This window comes from Cebidichthys violaceus, unplaced genomic scaffold (genome assembly GCF_023349555.1).
Source record: "Cebidichthys violaceus isolate CVI_PGR_0920_01 unplaced genomic scaffold, fCebVio1.0.p SCAF_20, whole genome shotgun sequence".
Classification (NCBI taxonomy): domain Eukaryota; kingdom Metazoa; phylum Chordata; class Actinopteri; order Perciformes; family Stichaeidae; genus Cebidichthys; species Cebidichthys violaceus.
In genome coordinates, this window is record NW_027176373.1 from 8,027,161 (window position 1) to 8,046,446 (window position 19,286).

General features: G+C 42.9%; 1 protein-coding gene across 5 annotated transcripts in view; it reads right to left on the reverse strand.

The window, feature by feature from the left end:
* fryb (furry homolog b (Drosophila)) overlaps positions 1-17,758 on the reverse strand; it is a 47,570-nt gene extending 29,812 nt beyond the window's left edge. For 2 of the 5 annotated variants that reach the window (XM_068716032.1, XM_068716029.1), the window contains exons 1-9: positions 10,598-10,685; positions 5,342-5,535; positions 4,437-4,490; positions 4,153-4,292; positions 3,540-3,630; positions 2,604-2,683; positions 2,352-2,432; positions 713-881; positions 253-345 (exon numbers count right to left, since the gene is read on the reverse strand). In XM_068716032.1, the coding sequence (XP_068572133.1) occupies positions 253-345; positions 713-881; positions 2,352-2,432; positions 2,604-2,683; positions 3,540-3,630; positions 4,153-4,292; positions 4,437-4,490; positions 5,342-5,535; positions 10,598-10,670 (975 nt within the window). In that variant the 5' untranslated portion in view covers positions 10,671-10,685. Of the gene's footprint in view, positions 1-252; positions 346-712; positions 882-2,351; positions 2,433-2,603; positions 2,684-3,539; positions 3,631-4,152; positions 4,293-4,436; positions 4,491-5,341; positions 5,536-10,597; positions 10,687-17,514 lie in introns of those variants that run through there. The other 3 variants (XM_068716030.1, XM_068716028.1, XM_068716031.1) reach the window with 3 other exon arrangements.
* Positions 17,759-19,286: the final 1,528 nt, after the last annotated feature.

Sequence of the window (19,286 nt, forward strand, 5' to 3'; positions counted from 1 at the left end):
GTTAGCTTAGAGAAGTGTTTTTGCCAGACCCCAACACTACTAAGACACTATATATTCAAGCTTAACATTTTTATTATTATTCTCATTACTCTCTTATGATTATTCTCAAGATATAAACATTATATATTAAGACCAGCAGATTTACTGTACAGCAGAAAGACAATAACTTAGTGTGACTCTGGCTTTAAAATGAATCCAGAAAAAGCATTAGTACGCTGAGGTGCTGTCAGCAGGAAGATGAAATGAACTTACAGCAGCTACAGGTACAAGTATCTCCACAAAGAGTCCGGCTAACGAGTGTTTAATGTCTTTGTCCTTCACTTCCAAGAAATACTGCGCACACTCCTGAGGAGAGAAAGAGAGTAAGAGACAGTTATAGAAACGATGTACGTACTTGATAATGCAGCGAATGCAATGTCACCGGTTCTAATCCCTGCATCGCTACGGGTGTGCGGAAATGAGAAACATTCTCACCACTGCAATCACCACCAAAGGGACAATAAAAAAGGCACATAACCCCTAATTACTCTAGAGGAATCTGTTGGTAGTCAGGATAGGATAGCTCTTTGATAGCATTAAACTGCTTCCGGAGATGAAAAAAAGAGCACGTCTGTCCTGTAGAAAACCTCACCGAGATTCCTAAACCAGAGCCTTTTTTACAATTTGTTGGAATGTAAAAATCAGGCAAGGGACCAAATGATTTTGGCTCTACCTGCATGAACTGGAAGGAGGCTTCAAAGTCTTCCACCGGGTACATTTTGATGCGGAAGAACTTGAGTCCCATGATGAGGCTGATGGTGGACTGGATGACGTAGGGGCTCTGCTCCTTCTGTCTCAGCTCCTTCAGCTCGGAGATGAACTTCTTCCTCACTGCTGGGAACCTGCCGAGTAAATGGCCACCAGATGTGAACATTCGCTCTCTTTGGATGTGTTAGCAAAGTGTTTTTCATATCCAAGTCTCAGGTGAGTGGTGGCATGGTTAGTGGAATAACTACAACAAAGTGGAAAGTGTGTTTATTTGCTGAACTCAGACTCCTGTATTCACCAGTTTGTTTTTGCATGTGCAAAAAAGTTTTACCAACAGTGCTCTGGAGGCCTATATTTAGAATGGCATCTGGACGGGTGATCTGGAGGGAATGTGTGTGTGCGTGCGTGCACTGATTCTTTGGGGCGTCTGCGTTTGTTTTGCGCACTTCACAGGGGTTGCCACAGCAGTTCAGTAAGATGGAACAGTCATCGGCCTCCTGTTTAGTGAGGAGTGTTTAAATAAGATACACATAAACACTGTGATCCATAAATCAAGCTGGAAAAACACACACACAATGCCAAGAATAAAGTATGCGCCAAGATTGATTATGGTTTGAGTCAGTGTGTGCTCAACCTTTTCACAGCCCTGTGTGTAAAATAATGTACTACAAACAAATAACAAATAAGGAGTGTTAGAAGTCATCCAGGAAGCTTAATCAACCACACAGTAGTTTGCTGCATTTGCTAAACCAGAGCTCAGTATTGACTTCGATCCAGCCGTGACGGTTAAGGATAGGGGAAGGAAGCGAATTATGTCAATGAGATAGAAAGATAGGGGTACAGCGATGTGTGTGTGTGTGTGTGTGTGTGTGTGTGTGTGTGTGTGTGTGTGTGTGTGTGTGACAGAAGTGACTGAGCTGCCCTGTGAACCTCCTCCATCACAGTAATAACCTCCTGGAAAATGGGAACAGTGCTCATCGCTCATCGCAACATTACACAGACAGAGGACCATCATCTGGAGTGTCATTATCTTCAGTTGCCATCTCTCTCTCTCACTCACACACACACACACACACACACACACACACACACACACACACACACACACACACACACACACACACACACACACACACACACACACACACGGGCATTTGTTTCTTTCCCTCACTTGTACTCATGTCAGAGGGGCAGCATTTGTAACTTCTGTTTCCACTGAAATGGGGGTCAAGAGGAGGACAGGCAGCTACTGTAACTACGTTATCACCTGGATCACAAATCTGCCTTCACTGTGAGACACATTTCATTCTCAGCTACGAAAATAAGGAAATAAAGCCACATTTAAAACTGAATTCTAGATATTTAAGTGCAAACTTGTAAGGCCAATTGTAGAATTTTGAATAACTAAATTAACTTACTGTAACACTCTGCATCTTCATTAGCTTTGAGCTATTAAATGAATATTATATATTACTTATTTTCACTTACTTGGGTATGTGGCAAATTACCTCAGCAAATGAATGTTGATGCTGTTGATGTACAAACATTTAAGTGGCATGCACTCATAAACACACGAGCAGCATAAAGATTCATTTCCACATTACCTAGACTGAGCTACAACTCCCACTACTTCAGCATAGAGGTCAGCCACTATGTGCATGTTGCCTGTGTTGGGTCCCAGATACCTAAGAAGTGAACACAAAGCATGAATATTATAGTATGTAGTGACTGTAATAACGATACACACATTTGCAACACCGCATGTGAATATGTTGAAGTTGGTCAGAAAGTGAAGACCGTATTACTGAAATGCATTCTAGAAAATTATTTGTGTTTCTATATGTGATCATTTTTACCCTTCTTTGTATTTGAAGTGCTTGAACGTCAGGTTTATGACTTCTTGGATGAGTCCATCCAAAAGAGGGTGGAGGGGGATCTGGATTGAGAGAAAAAGTTTATTATTATTTTATTCTGATTTCCATCTTTTCACTTGATGTATCTGAACATTAAATTAGAACAATACGTCCAAATGAAATGCACTATTTCAATGTATTCTGCTCACAGTCTGGTGAACTTTTTGTATTTGCGTTAATTTAGATACAGTTTAACATGAGTAAGGTGGGAAATGCTGGACAACTGATATCAAGTAAGTCGTTAAAGGGAAAAATCGCCTTCACTACTATCGCAGACGCAGCCTCAGCCTCAGCCTCTCTCCACTGCATTTCTTCGGGCGTATATTCTAATAAATATGGCTACATATCCGAGTCAGCCAAAATGTATCTTTGTCCATAACATCCACTGCACTCATATTTTGGGATGGCTCTTTGACAATGAAACTTACAACAGGTTTAGGAAGTTCTGTTTCCCCCGGGCTACTCAGAGGTGGAGAATAGAAATACAAGCTGAAGTCGCCTGTATTTGCTCCTTGCATACAACTACATCACTGTCACGTCAAATAAAGACGCTGGATGCAGGAAGAACAACAGATGTCAACTCAGCTTTCTCCATCAATAGAGCACGTAGTGAGGAATTTACTGCTTTAATTAACTAGATGTACCATCAACAATTGGACTGTGTGATTGTGATTGGACGTACACAAACATTTTCCCTTTAATCAAGGAAGAGTGTGTTAAATATCCAAAATCGTTTCCTGACAAACAGTACTTAACCAGTGCAGCTTCGTTTCTAGTGATTGAAATACTGACGACAGATTTTTCTCTTTTACAAGTAAAACCTATTTATGCCAATAAATACGAGGAGACATGTTGTTTACGGTGTAAATTGAGACTCACCTGCTTCAAAACCTCTATAAGCACGAGAGAAAAGATGAAGTCTATTGCCAGATCTCTCCTCTCCAATAAGTAGTCTTTCTGTTGCTCATCACTGAAACAGACAGAAACAAAGAAACACTTTTTACACTCAGTGTTACAGTGTTGATCCTCTTCTTGCCTTTGTAAGCAACACACATGAGTATCTGCTTTTATTCAATTTCTGATAATTCATTAATTGGAGGCACCATGTGGTTCACTATGTAGCAGTGTGTGCTCAGTGTGTACTCAGTGTGTTTGACATTTGGAAACAAGCTTCTGCCGTTTATTAGTGCATTTTTTCCAATGGTAGTATTATTTTAATTTAGACGTTGTTTTTCTGCTGTTTGTGCGGGAGGGGGCTGAATACAGTTAGTACAGTATTGCTTATTGTCTTAAATTAAAAAACTTTATGAGCCAGGACGAATATATTAAATATTTCATAACAATATATTGAAATAGTCCTGCACATCTGACATGCTGGTTTGTTGTCTGTTTCTGTTTTTTGACCATGCATTTTCTGTTTCTGTGATTTAGAACTCTAAATCTACTCAAACTTCTTTACAATCAAGTGTATGTGCCGTTTGTGTGCTCTCACTTCTTGGACTTGGTGTTGGCCCTGGGTCGATACTCATGGGACTCGTCTTCCAGGCCGTTCTGCCTCTTGTACCAGTCGAACAGAGTCCTCAGGATAGACGGCAGGCAGTACTCTGCTAGAGAACTCATACTGCTGATCAACTGCACGGAGAGAAGGAGCAGGGCAGGGGAAAGAGAGAGAGATTAATCCCACTCCAAAAATAAAACAATGCTGCAGCTAGATGTGGATGACAGAAGAAAAACGAGTTTGGACAGGTAAAATGTGTCCATGTCAGCTCCACGCACCTGGTCGAACTGTGGGTCCTCTCCTCTCTGCAGAGATTTGTTAAGTGGCTTTTCCTGTGAGATATGAACAGACAGAAGGGAAACATTAATGTCAGAGGAGACGAGAACAGGAAGACATTTTATTATGAAACTTTGTAATCAGAAATAGGGCTGAAGCTATCGATCATTTTAGTTGTTTAGTATTCTACAGCTCGACCGTATACTAATTGAGTAAGAGGATATGAAATACTTTTGCTTTATTAAAGAGTATTAGTACATACACAAGTAAGACAGGTCTCTTAAAATGAACAACTAATTGATTTCCTTTTTAGAAAAATCTAAATTTTTATTGCAAACAATAATAAATTAAACCCATTTAGTGCCATATTATATTCTGGGTTTTAAAGAAAACCCTTTATTAATGCAAAATTAATAAAAAATCAATAATTTCAGGCCTTATCAATACTCTGTGTTGCTACATTTTTAGAAATTGCTATCTCTCCAGACTCAACCTGTATACTCTGTAAACATTGCAGACACTCGAAACCTATGTTGGTGTTGCATTTTCAGCTAAATTTAAATGTGATCACCGGCTAAGTGCCTAAAACAAGCCCAGGACCAACTTCACTGCTTAGTATCAAACTAGCTGCTTCGACACTAACCATAAGTGCCATAAACATACAACAACCCTGAGAGAAAGGGACAAACCTCTTCACACCACTATACAAGACTGTGCTCAGACATTTTGATTTGAAACTAGAATAATAAATAATAAGCCCTAATTAAACCTTTAAACCCAAAGAAGAAGTTTCTGGTAGGTACACTTAGTAAGTGTGACAAAAGGTATATGAGAAACTCATGAAACACATGCTGTAACCTGAGAGAGACGGGATGAGAAATGAGATTTCAGACGTTAAGTCACTCACCAGTGGTTCGGCCATGATGATTCGAATCTTGCGTTCGGAGAGCAGGGTGAAGTTGGCAAACAAGCTTTTCAGGACGAACTCGCCCGGCTTACTCTCAGGGTCCACGTTGATGGGCGCCATGACGACAGGACCCTTCCTCTCTCCCGAGGTTCCACTGACTGGCGGGAGGGGGGGCTTCAGTCCCACTGGAGAGGCTGGGGGGGGGGGGGGGGGGGGGGGGGGGGGGGGGGGGGGGGGGGGGAATAGGATAGGTCAGTTAATTATGCCAAATGATGTAATGGCGGTTCCTGTTTGCCATGTTCTCATGAATGTACAACTATCACTGGAGTACTTTCATACTGAGAAACTAAAAACGTGATGAATCTCAGGTTCTGCATCCATGAGGAGGGGCATCTTTTTTTTTTTTTTTTTCAATGATCTCCAAAAAGGTTTATGAATGACATCCTCAGAAAGTGGGTGTCACACTTAATATAAGAACATGCATATCTGTCTGTTATGACTCTGAGCAGGGCTAAAAACTTTTTAGGTAAAAGGTTTTAAAGAACCACAATTGCCTCCATGAGCTTTTTGTCACAACCACTTCTGCAGCTTCGACTGCTACAATACAAACTGACAGTTTACTGTTATCTTCATCAAAGAACCCCCCAACACCGTACAGCTGAGACACAGAACCTCACGCTCATTCTCCAGCCTCTTGTCTGAAGAAAATCTGATCATCATTTAGTTTTGTGAAGTTAAAACTCCTCAGTCATAACTTATTTGTGTTGAGTGTGTGTCCAGGTTTGACAGGCAACACTTTCCAGGCACACAGACCAGACACACACACACACACACACACACACACACACACACACACACACACACACACACACACACACACACACACACACACACACACACACACACTTGCTGGACAGTCCATGTTTTCATTCCTCTCTTCTGATTCCATCGTTAGGGAGGCTGGGCACTATCAATTCTTGCAAGACGTAATGATAAACACACAGAGGGAAAGACAGATAGGGAGCGGCTGAAGTCTCTGAGTGAGAGACAGACGACAGACGGACAGAGAGACATAAGGATGGAGAAGGCATTTCCTGTCATGCGTCGAGGAATATTGACATGCCCTTAAAATAGAACAAACTCAAACACTGTAAGAAATGGCGTCGGTGACTATACAGTATAAAAGCTTAAGCAAGACTTTGTGGAAGTTCTGCATCCACTATGGATTATTATTATTAATCATATGTCATTCAATACAGTATAGGAACAAATGAAAAACTCACACAAAGGTTACTTGTACGACTGGCGTGAATTTCCGGGTTTAATTCCCTGAACATGCCGAGAAGAACAAGAGCATTTCCCAGAAGTGACTAGAGTGTGTGAGTTAACAGTGTCGGCTCTAACTGACCTTTCATGACCACGTGACCTGACCTCGCTGCAGAGGTGAAATGTAAACACTAATTCCCGGACAGAACAGGCCCCCGGGCCTCATAGACAGTGACCCTGTTTGTGTGAAAGCCGAGCACTCGAACGAGGCAAACATGCGTGCGTGCACACGAACCTGTGTGCCTCCTGCGTGCTTACCAAGGCCCTTGATGAAGCTGATGACACTAGCCCTGCTCCATTTAGTTGGCACTTCCATGGTGCAGACAGCCAGACAGCGAGACAGGGATAGAGTGGGTAGACGTGGGTAAAAAGGGGCTGGAACAGGGGAATGGAGGAGGGATGGGAGAGGGTAGGAGGGGTATAGCTGCGTCTACGAGGTGTGAAATACAGCTCCCATGATACACAAATAAAAGAAATTCCTTGCGGAGTGATTAGCGGCACAGGATGAAGGTTGTCTTTAATATCCAACTATTCCACCATGACAGTAAATACAGACATTGGAACAATGTCTGGCTTTGGCAAGAAGGCAGGTTTAACCAAAGCTAAACGTGTGAAGCTCCATCCTTCAGAAACTGACAGACAGGTAAAGTGAAAGACGTGAAACTCTCATGACAGCTGTAATTCCACATTCAATCCAAAAGAAACAGGAAGATATGTGGCGTCCACAGACCGGGAGAGCCATAGCCGGGCCAAAACCGCCCGAGTGAAGACGACCTGACGCCTCAGAGCCACGAGTGTTGCAATCGCGGAAGAGAGAGATGACGCCAAAGTGTCTTCTCAGAATAGCCGAAGAGACGACCGCCTCCGTCATGAGTGAACTCTACCGACGGGGATCGAGTAAATATTCCACTGCACTGCTCCAGCAGAGGCCTGGGTCGATCAAAGGCTGCGTATAGGCCCCCGTGCCTGAGAACTACATGAGCCTACAGACCAGCTATCAGTTTCAACTTCAGCTTCTGCTGCCACTCCGGCCTCCCGTCACTCCCGCAACCTTGGAATCCTTGCATTGGAAAGTTTGTATTTGCAATAAAGTGCTTCTTTCAGAGTGTGGTTTTCGTGGCCAACCCTTTAGTTGTCAGTAGCAGTTAAGTAAAGTCTGCTCCTTGTGGAGATCTGACCAGAAGAGTTGGGTTAGGAATTTCAACACTGCCCCGAGAGAGAGGCGAGGGGAGGAGGGAGGCGCTATATTTAGACCACTGGAGGTCACTCTCTTACATACCCACCACTCCCACTGACCCCTACTCACACACACACACACACACACACACACATACACGGGTGCCGCACGCACACACGCAAAATGCTCACAAAGACGCACATGTACGCAACAATTTTTTTTAGAGGCAGGCAGTGACAAATCAGGAATACTAGGTAATGTGATTAAACTAGAAAGCAAATGGCAATGATCTAATTCAGTGAATATAAGGTTGACTCTAAACAGAGATAATCCGGTAAGGCTTCTATGTGACATGAATTTAAGACGTGCGTGTGTGTGTGTGTGTGTGTGTGTGTGTGTGTGTGTGCGCGTGCGTGCGTGCGTGCGTGCGTGTGTGTCTGAGCCTTGGGCTTTAGAAGAAATGAGAGCAGGAAGACGTAATGTGTCCAATAAAGCTGTCGATATAGCACACCGGTGCACTTCCCTGGGACCCTCGTAGACTTTTGTTATGACTCAGCATTTCAAGAGATTAATCAGCAGTAATCTGCCATGTCTAGTCATTATAATTTCCACCTTTTTTTAATTACATTTTATATCCTAAAAGGTTTATTTAATCGACCGAGATGACAAAAAAGAAAGATGAGAAAGAAGCAGATAGACAGTGGAGACGGGGGAGGAAGTAGGAGACCGGCAACGATTACGCAATTAATCAATGTACAGGAAATGTGTCAGCAAATATTTGGATACTAAAACAAAACGTTTGATGCTTTCTTTGTCATACAAAAAAATATGGATGCACATGAATAGCTCAATATTCTGTACTTACTGGTAGAGAGACTACTTCACATTTAGATTTAGGTTAACCTTCGTCCATCACGTCATAAACAAGCATACTGAAGTGATGAATCATGACTAACGTGATGACACACAAACACCACCTGACTCATCAAGAACACAGCTTTTCAAGCTTCAGTCCTCATATAGAGGGTTGAAATCCAGACCCCAGGATGTTGACCTGGGTTAGTGAGCATCGTAACAAGTCGTCTCGGCTTGTAAAAAGATAAATCACTCTTGTACAGTTTGTTGGCAGTGCGATGAGTCATTTAAAAAAAAAAAAAAGCACAGACAATTACCACAAACACACCGACTGCCCCCGACAAGACCTAACAGAACCAAGCCTGTATGCTGTCAGAGGAGGAGGCTGACAAACACTCATTTTCAGTGTTGCATTTTCATCGCGTTACTGTAGGTCCTTTAGTCGGTTAGTTATGGCAGCTTTAACGACAACAAAGGTAAACATATACACTATATGTAGAAGTAAACAATGGGAAAGATTAGAGATGTAAACAAACCCTTCAGAGCATCAGCGAATTATAATAATCGAACAGTAACAATACCAGGTTTCCATTTTGATAATAGAGTGACCCTTTTGTTTACATTTGGATTCAGGGTTGTTCTTTTAACCAGCTAGCTTGTCTCAAGTGTGTGTGTGTGTGTGTGTGTGTGTGTGTGTGTGTGTGTGCGTGCGTTAACAGGGCTGATACAGGCATAGACAAGATTATTTCAGCACGGCTGGTATGAGATGGAACAAGTTGAACTTGATGAGGTCAGCTATTTATCTAGCGATAAGTAACTCGTGCTAGAAACACAAAGCTAACTCGGACGTATTGGGCCTGTTCTTCTGACTGCGTTCTTAATCATGACCTTGGCGACTGAATGAGGTCTTATAGCTGAAGAAGCCGGACCTTAAAGGACACACATATACCATCTCATCGTGGTTCCTGTGATTAATTTGTTTCATGACATCACATAAATGGCTGAGGAGGGGGGATGGGGGGGGTCCATCAACACATCCCCTGCGATTCCTCTGTATTCCTTACACCAACATCACCCCTGCTGACGGTAACCTTCAGCACAGCCCTAAACAGCTTCCCTGCCAACCACATACATGGAAACATTTGTATGGATCTGATGAAGGGGACGCGTACAACACACAGACCGTTTAGCAAATAGAGCACATTGAAAGGCATCTATAACTGACAACAAAAGCAGCGTCCCCGTCAACAAACAAAGAAAGAAAGAAAGAAACATCTATATTCACGACTATATTAGAGTGCCAGTGGTAAAACAGCTGTGCGTTTTACTCACTGTAGCTGAAAGTGGGTAAAGTACAGCATGTCCAGTCGGGGATGATGCTGGCTGTTGTTGGACTGCCTCAGCGTGACATACAGTAGCTTTACTCTCTGTTTGGTAAAGAACTCACTCACTGACTGGAGAACTGATTGAGATGATTTGACTTCTCTGACTGTCAACAGCAAACGTAGTTCAGTCGACATGAACAATAAAACATGTCAACAAGATCTGCGTATTTAACTTTTAGTGCACCAAGATGATAATTAAGTCAGACGCTGACTTCTTCTTTTGCTGAATAATATGCTGTATAATTCAAAGAGAAAACTGCCAGATTTACACCCAACTAAACCCTGGAGCAGTTTTCTCTCGCTCAACCCCCTTGTCTTCCATTATTCCGTTACATAACATTGCCGGATATTGACAGTGTGGATCATGCTGCCTGTTTTTCCCGTCTTATCCGAACACAGATTAACAAAAACAGAGTATGCGAAGTCTGTATGCTGCAGGATCTGCGGACTACTAGTCACGCATTTGTTTGGCATGCCAGCATCGACGACATGTGACGTGGTAGCTGTACTCACTCCCTCCTAAGGACTTGAGCAGAGACTTGATGCTGATGTCAAAGAAGCCCGAATCCTGCTGGCTGGTCGCCATGGCTGCAGAGGCTGTGTCGCCACGGTGACAGACAGCAGAGGGAGGACCGGACAGCAGGATGAGGCGTTGCGGACGGAGCGAGTGAGAGAAAGAGGAGAGAACGACTGGGAGAGAGGGATGCGGGTGGGCAGCCGGCGATGCGGATGTTGCGGCTGTCTGCTGCTGCTGAGTGTGTGTGTGTGTGTGTGTGTGTGCGCGCATGTGCACGAAACAGAGTGTGTGTGTGTCGAAAAGAAAGGAGAAAAAAAAACGGCAATCAGCCTCGCCTGCGCTCTGTGTTGCTATCTTGCTGGCTAACACTCCCCATCCCCTCTCTGTTTTGCTCTCTCAGGACAGTGATACACAGATGTTGGTAGACGCCAGCAGCCAATCCTCTTAGAGGAAATACGGAGAGAGAGAGGGGGAGAGAGAGAGAGAGGGATGCAATAACATACAGTAGATGGTACTGCACAGGGGGGAATGTGGGAAGGAGTGAGGGACAAAGAAGGGAGGAGGGGACGATGGAGTAATATACAGAAATCCAATGTTTCCTAATCACTTTTGTTCTGTTCTGACTCGCAATTAGTGTCGACCAATGAGAGCCAAGAGAAGCATTGACAGGCAGTCAGTACCAGCGAATAGCCAGGTATAATAATAATGACGTCACTGCCTCCACACTGCACATACAGTACATTCCAACCAAGGGTCGAGTATGAAGTGCGTGCGGCATGCAAACAGTAGTACTTTTAGTTGATTCTTGAGTGGGGTGGACACTTTTTTCCCCAATGCATTGTACAATAAATTGTCTTGACAATACAAACATCATCTATCTTTTTTTCTGTGATTTTCTTTTTCACTATATGGTGCACAATAAGATATTCTCTAGTTTAAGGAGCAACTTCCACGGGGATGGAGGGGACTTCTGTTTACATGACCCCATCTATTGGGTTTTCTTTGTGTTGGACAGAGGAGTTCTAATATAAAACATCCAGTATCACAAACAGTATCTAAGTGTGTGTGTGTAAATACTACAACTGTAACAGACATGCTCCCATGGGAATGAACAGCTTCCACCTGGGGTCTGTTTTACCAATTAGCTTCATTTGATGTTTTGGGAGGTTGGATCTGGCTGGGAAAACCTAGACATTGCAAGGGAATGAAAAAAACATTCATCCCATTACAAATAAATACAAAATAAATGTTTTAAGGCACTGCTGTTCCTGACTCTCACAGAACTTAAAGATGGACTTAATGCTGTTTGTTCCGATATTAGGAGGTTAAAAAAAAAAAAAAAAAATGTATAGATATAGCTCTAACCAGTACATTTGCTTTACACAATCAACAGAGGTAGGTGATGATGTGTCAGGTGACAAAATGACAGCAGTGACACACTGTAGGGTGGTGCTCACAGTAAATTAACTTGCTTGTGTCATTTTCAGTCATTTCAATACAATGTTAATGTTTGGAAAGCTGCTCAGCTAAATCAACTGATTGGCAATTAAACAAATGTTTTGTGTTCACTTCAGGGGCAATGATTCATGACATTGGCTGATTTTGCAAATATACTTTAGCTTTAAAAAATCAGATTGAAAGGAAACATCTGATGTTGCACTAGCGTATCTCTTATCTTGGTTTGAGAGATATTTTAGTGAGAAAAAATGTAGTTACTGGGCTTGCTTGATAACTAACATTTACACTGGTTTACCACTTTTAATTTGTTACTTACTTCCTTAAGTAACAATGTGGGCCAACACCAACATTTACCAGCACATTGCTTGCAGCCAGTATTAACCTTCCACTCCACTGCTGTGGTTACATTCTTGACAAATCATTTTAAAGAGCTTAAGCATTGTTTCATCACATTTAGACAATAGGTGAGTGAAAATAACTTCTCTACCTTCACCTTAAACAGTCACCCATCCACCTGGCCGTCCTCACAATTATCTGCCGAAGCATGAAATGTATATGATGGCCATCGCGGGCAACGCTATGGTTGGGTGACTATAAGTGGAAGAACAAGTGGATAATTAGGGTCATCGTGTAATTCCCGGGATGAAGTGCGGAAGTGCCACAGGACATGTGAATGGGTAAGGGAGGGGGAGACAATGAGAGTGAGGAGAGGAGCAGAAAGTGCATAAGATACGGTATCATGCAAAGCAGTGGCTCGCCAGGAGAGTTAGCGAGCACAGCATGGCCTGGTTCACATTAACAGACAATTACAGTCGAATCTCAGAGGAGGAGGAATATAGCAGAGAAACACTGCAAGGCTATTCCTGTCTGCAACTTCTGCTTACTCCATTACAGTCCGGGGTCAATCGGTACCGGCAAATATCAACCTCTGCCTCTGTGTTAACCTGCTTACTTTGGATAATTCAGACAAGTTGACGATCACAGAAAAGTAAACCCAAATCTGACTTTCAAAATATTCTCCTGCAACTTAAAGTTGTCTGTGTGTACCCTCCACTTGCAGCTGAACTCAAAGATGGTTACTGAACACTCTTTGACCGAGGCGGTCCGTCCTTTGTTATCTCAAACCGATGCAACCTCATCTCTTCTTGCTCAAGAGAAAGTATACGGACATGTCCAGGATTACTGTTTGTTGACCCTATTTCTCACATTTCTCATCGGGTTGAAAAGTCCAGCTGTGGGACCATGGGAGGCTTTAGTTGTAATGCATGGGAAAACTAAACATGATGACACAGGTAGTTTTTGTGGGAGTGGGGACGAGGCAGAGTAAGAGCAACACTTCTTGCGGGATTAAATAGGAAAGTCAAGAGAAACAGAACAGAGAAGTGTGTTTGTTAGTGCAACTCATCTTCTCCCTAAACAGGGAATAGGGACATACAGTTGAAACCAGAAGTTTACATACACTGTGCAAAAAGACACATAACACTTTTTTTCTCACTGTCTGAAGTTAAATCAGACTAAACCTCTCCTGTTTCAGGTCCGTTAGGATTACCAAAATTATTTAACTTTTGCTAAATGTCACAATAATGAGAAAGAGAATTTCTTAGATAATTTTATATTACTTTCTTTGAGGTCAAAAGTTTACATACACCAAAAGTACTATGTCGTTAAACAACGTGGGCAAGCCCAGATGATGATGTCATGGCTTTTGAAGCTCCTGATAGGTTAACTGACAACATGTGAGTTAATTGAAGGCACACCTGGGGATGTATTTTAAGGCCACACCTCAAACACTCTGCTTCCTTGTTTGAAATCATGGGAAAGTCAAAAGAAATCAGCCAAGAAATCAGGGAGAGAATCGTGGAGCTCCACAAGTCTGGTTCATCCTTGGGTGCAATTTCCAGATGCTTGAAGGTGTCACGTTCATCTGTGCAAACAATTATACGCAAGTATAAACATCATGGGAATGTCCAGCCATCACACCGCTCAGGAAGGAGACGGGCTCTGTGTCCTAGAGATGAACGTGTTTTGGTCCGACATGTGCAAATCAACCCCAGAACAAAAGCTAAAGACCTTGTGAAGATGATGGCTGAAGCTGGTAAGAAAGTGTCATTATCCACAGTAAAACGAGTCCTGCACCGACATGGGCTGAAAGGCTACTCAGCAAGAAGGAAGCCATTACTCCTAAAGAAACATAAAAAAGCCAGATTACAGTTTGCAAAAAGACACCAAGACAAAGACCTTAACTTCTGGAGACATGTCCTGTGGTCTGATGAAACTAAAGTGGAGCTGTTTGGCCATAATGACCACTGTTACATTTGGAGAAAAAAGGGGGAAGCTTGTAGACCTGAAAACACCATCCCAACTGTGAAGCATGGAGGTGGCAGCATCATGTTGTGGGGCTGTTTTGCTGCAGCAGGAACTGGAGCTCTTCATAAAATAGACGGCATCATGAAGAAAGAACATTACCTGGAAATATTAAGGCAACATCTCAGGACATCAGCCAGGAAGCTAAAACTTGGGCGCAAATGGGTCTTCCAAATGGACAATGACCCTAAGCATACTGCCAAAATAGTTAAAAAGTGGCTTGAGGACAACAAAGTCAATGTCTTGGAGTGGCCATCACAAAGCCCTGACCTGAATCCCATCGAAAATTTGTGGGCAGATCTGAAAAGGCGTGTGCGAGCGAGACAGCCAACAAACCTGACTCAGTTACACCAGTTCTGTCAGGAGGAATGGGCCAGAATTCCAGCAGAGTACTGTAAGAAGCTTGTGGAAGGATACCCAAAACGTTTGACCCAAGTCATGCAGTTCAAAGGCAATGCTACTAAATACTAAGGAAATGTATGTAAACTTTTGACCTTGAAGAAAGTAATAAAAAATTCTCTAAAATATTCTCTCTCTCATTATTGTGGCATTTAGCAAAAATAAATAATTTTGGTAATCCTAACTGACCTGAAACAAAAGAGGTTTAGTCTGATTTAGCTTCAGACAGTGAGAAAAAAATGTCTTTTTGCAGTGTATGTAAACTTCTGGTTTCAACTGTATCTGCCAAAGTGACTCACATTTATTCAGCTTACAAATAAAAATCAAAGACATAAAGACAGACACACACACACACACACACACACACACACACACACACACACACACACACACACACACACACACCCTTATGGAGGTCCTAGGATTCCTCACATTCTGAGCAGGGGCCTGGGCATGCCAGCTGTTGGAATGTGACTCTTCCCCACACACACACACACACACACACACACACACACACACACACACACACACACACACACACACACACACACACACACACACACACACACACACACGCGCGCGCACACACACGCACACAGACAAATGCACAAAACAGAAATTCCATTGCATTCCATTTGACCTCAACGTAAAGGAATTTTAAGCAGTTGCATAGTCAAAAATGTATTGACCAAAGCAGACACACACACACACACACACACACACACACACACACACACACACACACACACACAATTAGACATATGGAATATTATCTGGCCTTTCTGACAGTACACTAAACACTAGCTGTTATTAGATTTCTTTCTTGTCGTGAAGTTACTTTATCCAAATTGTGAAGACCCTAATTCAAATCTATGAAGCAGATAAACTTATATTATTGATATGATATGAAAAAACAAGTTGAGCTGGCAGAATGCGACTCTTGAAAGTGACACAACGGGGTCAGCTAGAGAGAGGATGTCTCACTCTGTTGTAGTTGTTTGAGCTACAAAAACACACTCACAGAGGTACAACGGTGTTTCAAAGTAACGTGTCTTTTACCTCACAAACAACCGAGCAGACATCAGCTGAGAGAAGAGAGAAAACAAACACGACAACAGCCAACTTTCATTTTGGCATCAACTTACAAAAGAGATTAACGTTGACAGCCAAAATGACATGCGATGATGACACACACCCGGTGGTGTAAGCAGAACCCAAAACCCAAAAGACAGTCCGTTTACAATCCCATCTGAAAGAGCAAAGCAGCGGATCTGTAGATGTAGATGCTCAAACTAGGGAATGTGAAGTGTCTAAAAGATTATTTTAATAATCAATCAATTATCCAAATAGTTGCAACCACATAAATCGCAGTGCATCTGTTAAACAAGACAACACTGAACTCTCATGACGTGCTCGTGGGTGTTAACTGATCCATCACATACACAGCAGATGAGTACACACACACACACACACACACACACACACACACACACACACAGTCACACAACCACAGAGGGACTGTTTGAGGGTCACAGTTCACACAGTGGTGTCTCCTTGACACAGCTGGGCTGATCAAATAGATACCTCTAGGGAAGAATGCGTGTGTGTGTGTGTGTGTGTGTGTGTGTGTGTGTGTGTGTGTGTGCGTGTGTGTGTGTGTGTGTGTGTGTGTGTGTGTGTGTGTGTGTGTGTCAGTAGTTTTTCATGCCAGGCATACCTGTCTCTCCAACATCAAAGCCTCACACATTATTATTATGCACATTATCACAGCATAGAAGCCCCATACAATTCAACTCCATCTCATTTATTGAGTACATTTCCCCAGGTGGTATTTTGTTTCACAGGAACCACCTGACTCCAGAACTCCCCTTTCACTGTACACCAAAACCAAATCCCACAAAATATATGTAGTCAGATACAAAATGAGTTCCTTTCTCATCTCTCCTTTAGTTTATTCTAAAGACTCTTAAGTCTTTCCTTACTCTTCTTCACTGTTATCGATTGTAATGTTGGTGACATATGAATAAAATATTATTCTGTTGATACTGTAACTTTGCTATACTCTAGACAATGGCATCAGCTAAGTTAAAATGTGAAAATGAGTGAAGCCATGATTTTGACCCGGCTGTGCCTTTCCAGGAATAGACAGAAACTACTAGACTACTTGAGGTCTTGGTATTCTCCCACATAAGGTGGTTGGACATGAAGTTTCCAGAAGGTAAAATGAGAGAGTGAGTGATTTGGGAAAAACTAAATACTTGTGCTTCAAAGTGAGGCCAGAAGCACATAAGCATGTATTTTTGTTCCCCCACACTCTATACAATAAGGATTAGTGGAGTCATTTTGTGCTGCTTTTCTCAAAACAGAGAAGGTATCACTTTTCACAGGGTCTACAGAAACCACAACAAAGACACTTGTCAAGTCAAGTCCTCACTTCACAGCATAGAGGAGCCTTGGAGAGACAGAAGGGGCTGAACAGGTAGTCAGAGATCTGAGACTTTTACAAATCCCAGGCTGGATAAAAACACAGCCCACATTTCAGTTGGGGGGGGGGGGGTTGAGGACCAGTATTTCAGCTGGATGTTCGACCAGCCTTTCCACTTTTTCCAGCATGAAAAAAAAACCCTCAGGTTATTCACATTCACTCTGAAAAACCCAAAAAACAAATGATCGCAAGGTTGTCTCCACCTACCTTGGAAGATCTTGGTCCTCTTTCTGAACTGGATCTTGCTAAACCTCCCGGTGAAGTCACTGGGTTCAAACATGTCCAGCGACAGGGAGGCGATACGCTCCATGACTATCCCATCCTGGCCTTGGCTCTGGTGGTCCGGATCCTGGTCCTGACCGTGGCTCAGAGAGTGGCCATTGCAGCGGTCCGAAGCGCTGCTTTCGGCCCCGAGACTCACAGTGCTTCCTACATCTTCTAGAGACATAGTCTCCACCAACCGCAGGTGCTCCACCTCCTCCTGGCTGTCTTTAGTCAAAAAACGTGGCCCACCTCAGAGCTTGTGAGGAACCAACTACATGATGCTTCTACAGGAGACTCAGCAGGAAGAAACACAAAGAAACATTGGTTGCCTTGTTCCAGAAAAGCAAAAAAAAAAGAAGAAGATTTAAACAGACTGTTCAGGCAGTCCTAAAAATCCCTGTTTTCGTTTTCTTCATCTCCTTTTTGGTATCCAAATTTCTTCTCATGCAAGGATTTCTTGTCTTTATGATGACTTTCATTCAATTCAGAGCCAGTGAGCTCGTTGCTTTGTTGTTTTCAGATGCACAGCTCTCCTGAGAGTTCAGGTTCTCCCCTCCGGAGTTTCGCCCTCTTGCTTAAGATAAAAGAAACAACACCTCTGCGTCTTTCTTTTGTTTCGAGAGGCAATTTTATTTTCCGTGAAAGTTCAGCTGTCATCACCTTACGTGCTCGTTTTGCTCTTAACCAGGTCTTTGTTTCTTTCTCTCTCTCTCTGAGGCTCAGCTGTGTGTCTCCGCTCTCAGGTGATGAAGAAGGGAGGGATCCAATTCCAGCAGCGCACCTTGATTGGGTGGTTTGGGAAGTTTGGGTGGTTCTCTTATCCCCTCTCTCTCTCTCACCGTCTCCTTTCTACTTTTTTTCTGTCTCTGGGGGGTTTTCCAACCACCTCCCTCCTTTGACAATGAGGAAATGACTTGTTTCTCGCTCACACACCTGATTCTATCTCTCAGTAAAGAAGTATAGAATGGCATGCTGCGTGTGCTCAATTCAAACAGCCAAACACATGGCATGTGGGTGTGAGTCTCTGCACTCACTGGTCGAGGCTGTTTAGCCAGTTACAGTCAGCTCAATGTGTTAATGGTGTAGGGTTACTGAGGGCAGACACACCCCTTTACGGACAGGGGGGGGGAACAAAGCCAAACACAAACAGGAAGAATCCAGACAGACAGTGTTTTTGTGAAAGTCTCATTTAGCAGACGTATTTTAGAGACAAAGTTGCATTATCAAGCAGTTTGAAATCTGCCCCAAATGTCCCCCCAAAAATGTTTTTAAAACACACACAAACACACACAAAGTAAAACTGTAGGTCTTGGAGGGACCAGGAATTACCGTAGGTCTCAAAACCCAAATTACTCTGCTGCTTATCTACAAAAAACAATCTTACAGGAAGTACAGTGACTGTTTTGGTCTGGCCCTAATTACATGTGGTAAAAAAACAGAACTTTTACAAAAGTCTCCCACATAAAGTTTTCTCCAAAGAGTAAAGAGAGGCCAGTTAACACACAGTAGATTATAAATCCATCAAAGGTGAATCTACTCTCACTATTGTCCGTCACACTTTTGTTCCTCCAGTATCTGGCACTCTCTTTCTCTGTAGGCAGGCTAGTTACTATCTCTCAGGAGACACTCACCCCGAGGTGACTTCCTGCTGTTTACGCCACTATTGTCATGACATCAGCTCCATTAGAGCCTCGCCCGAGAGCTCATGTGTGTAG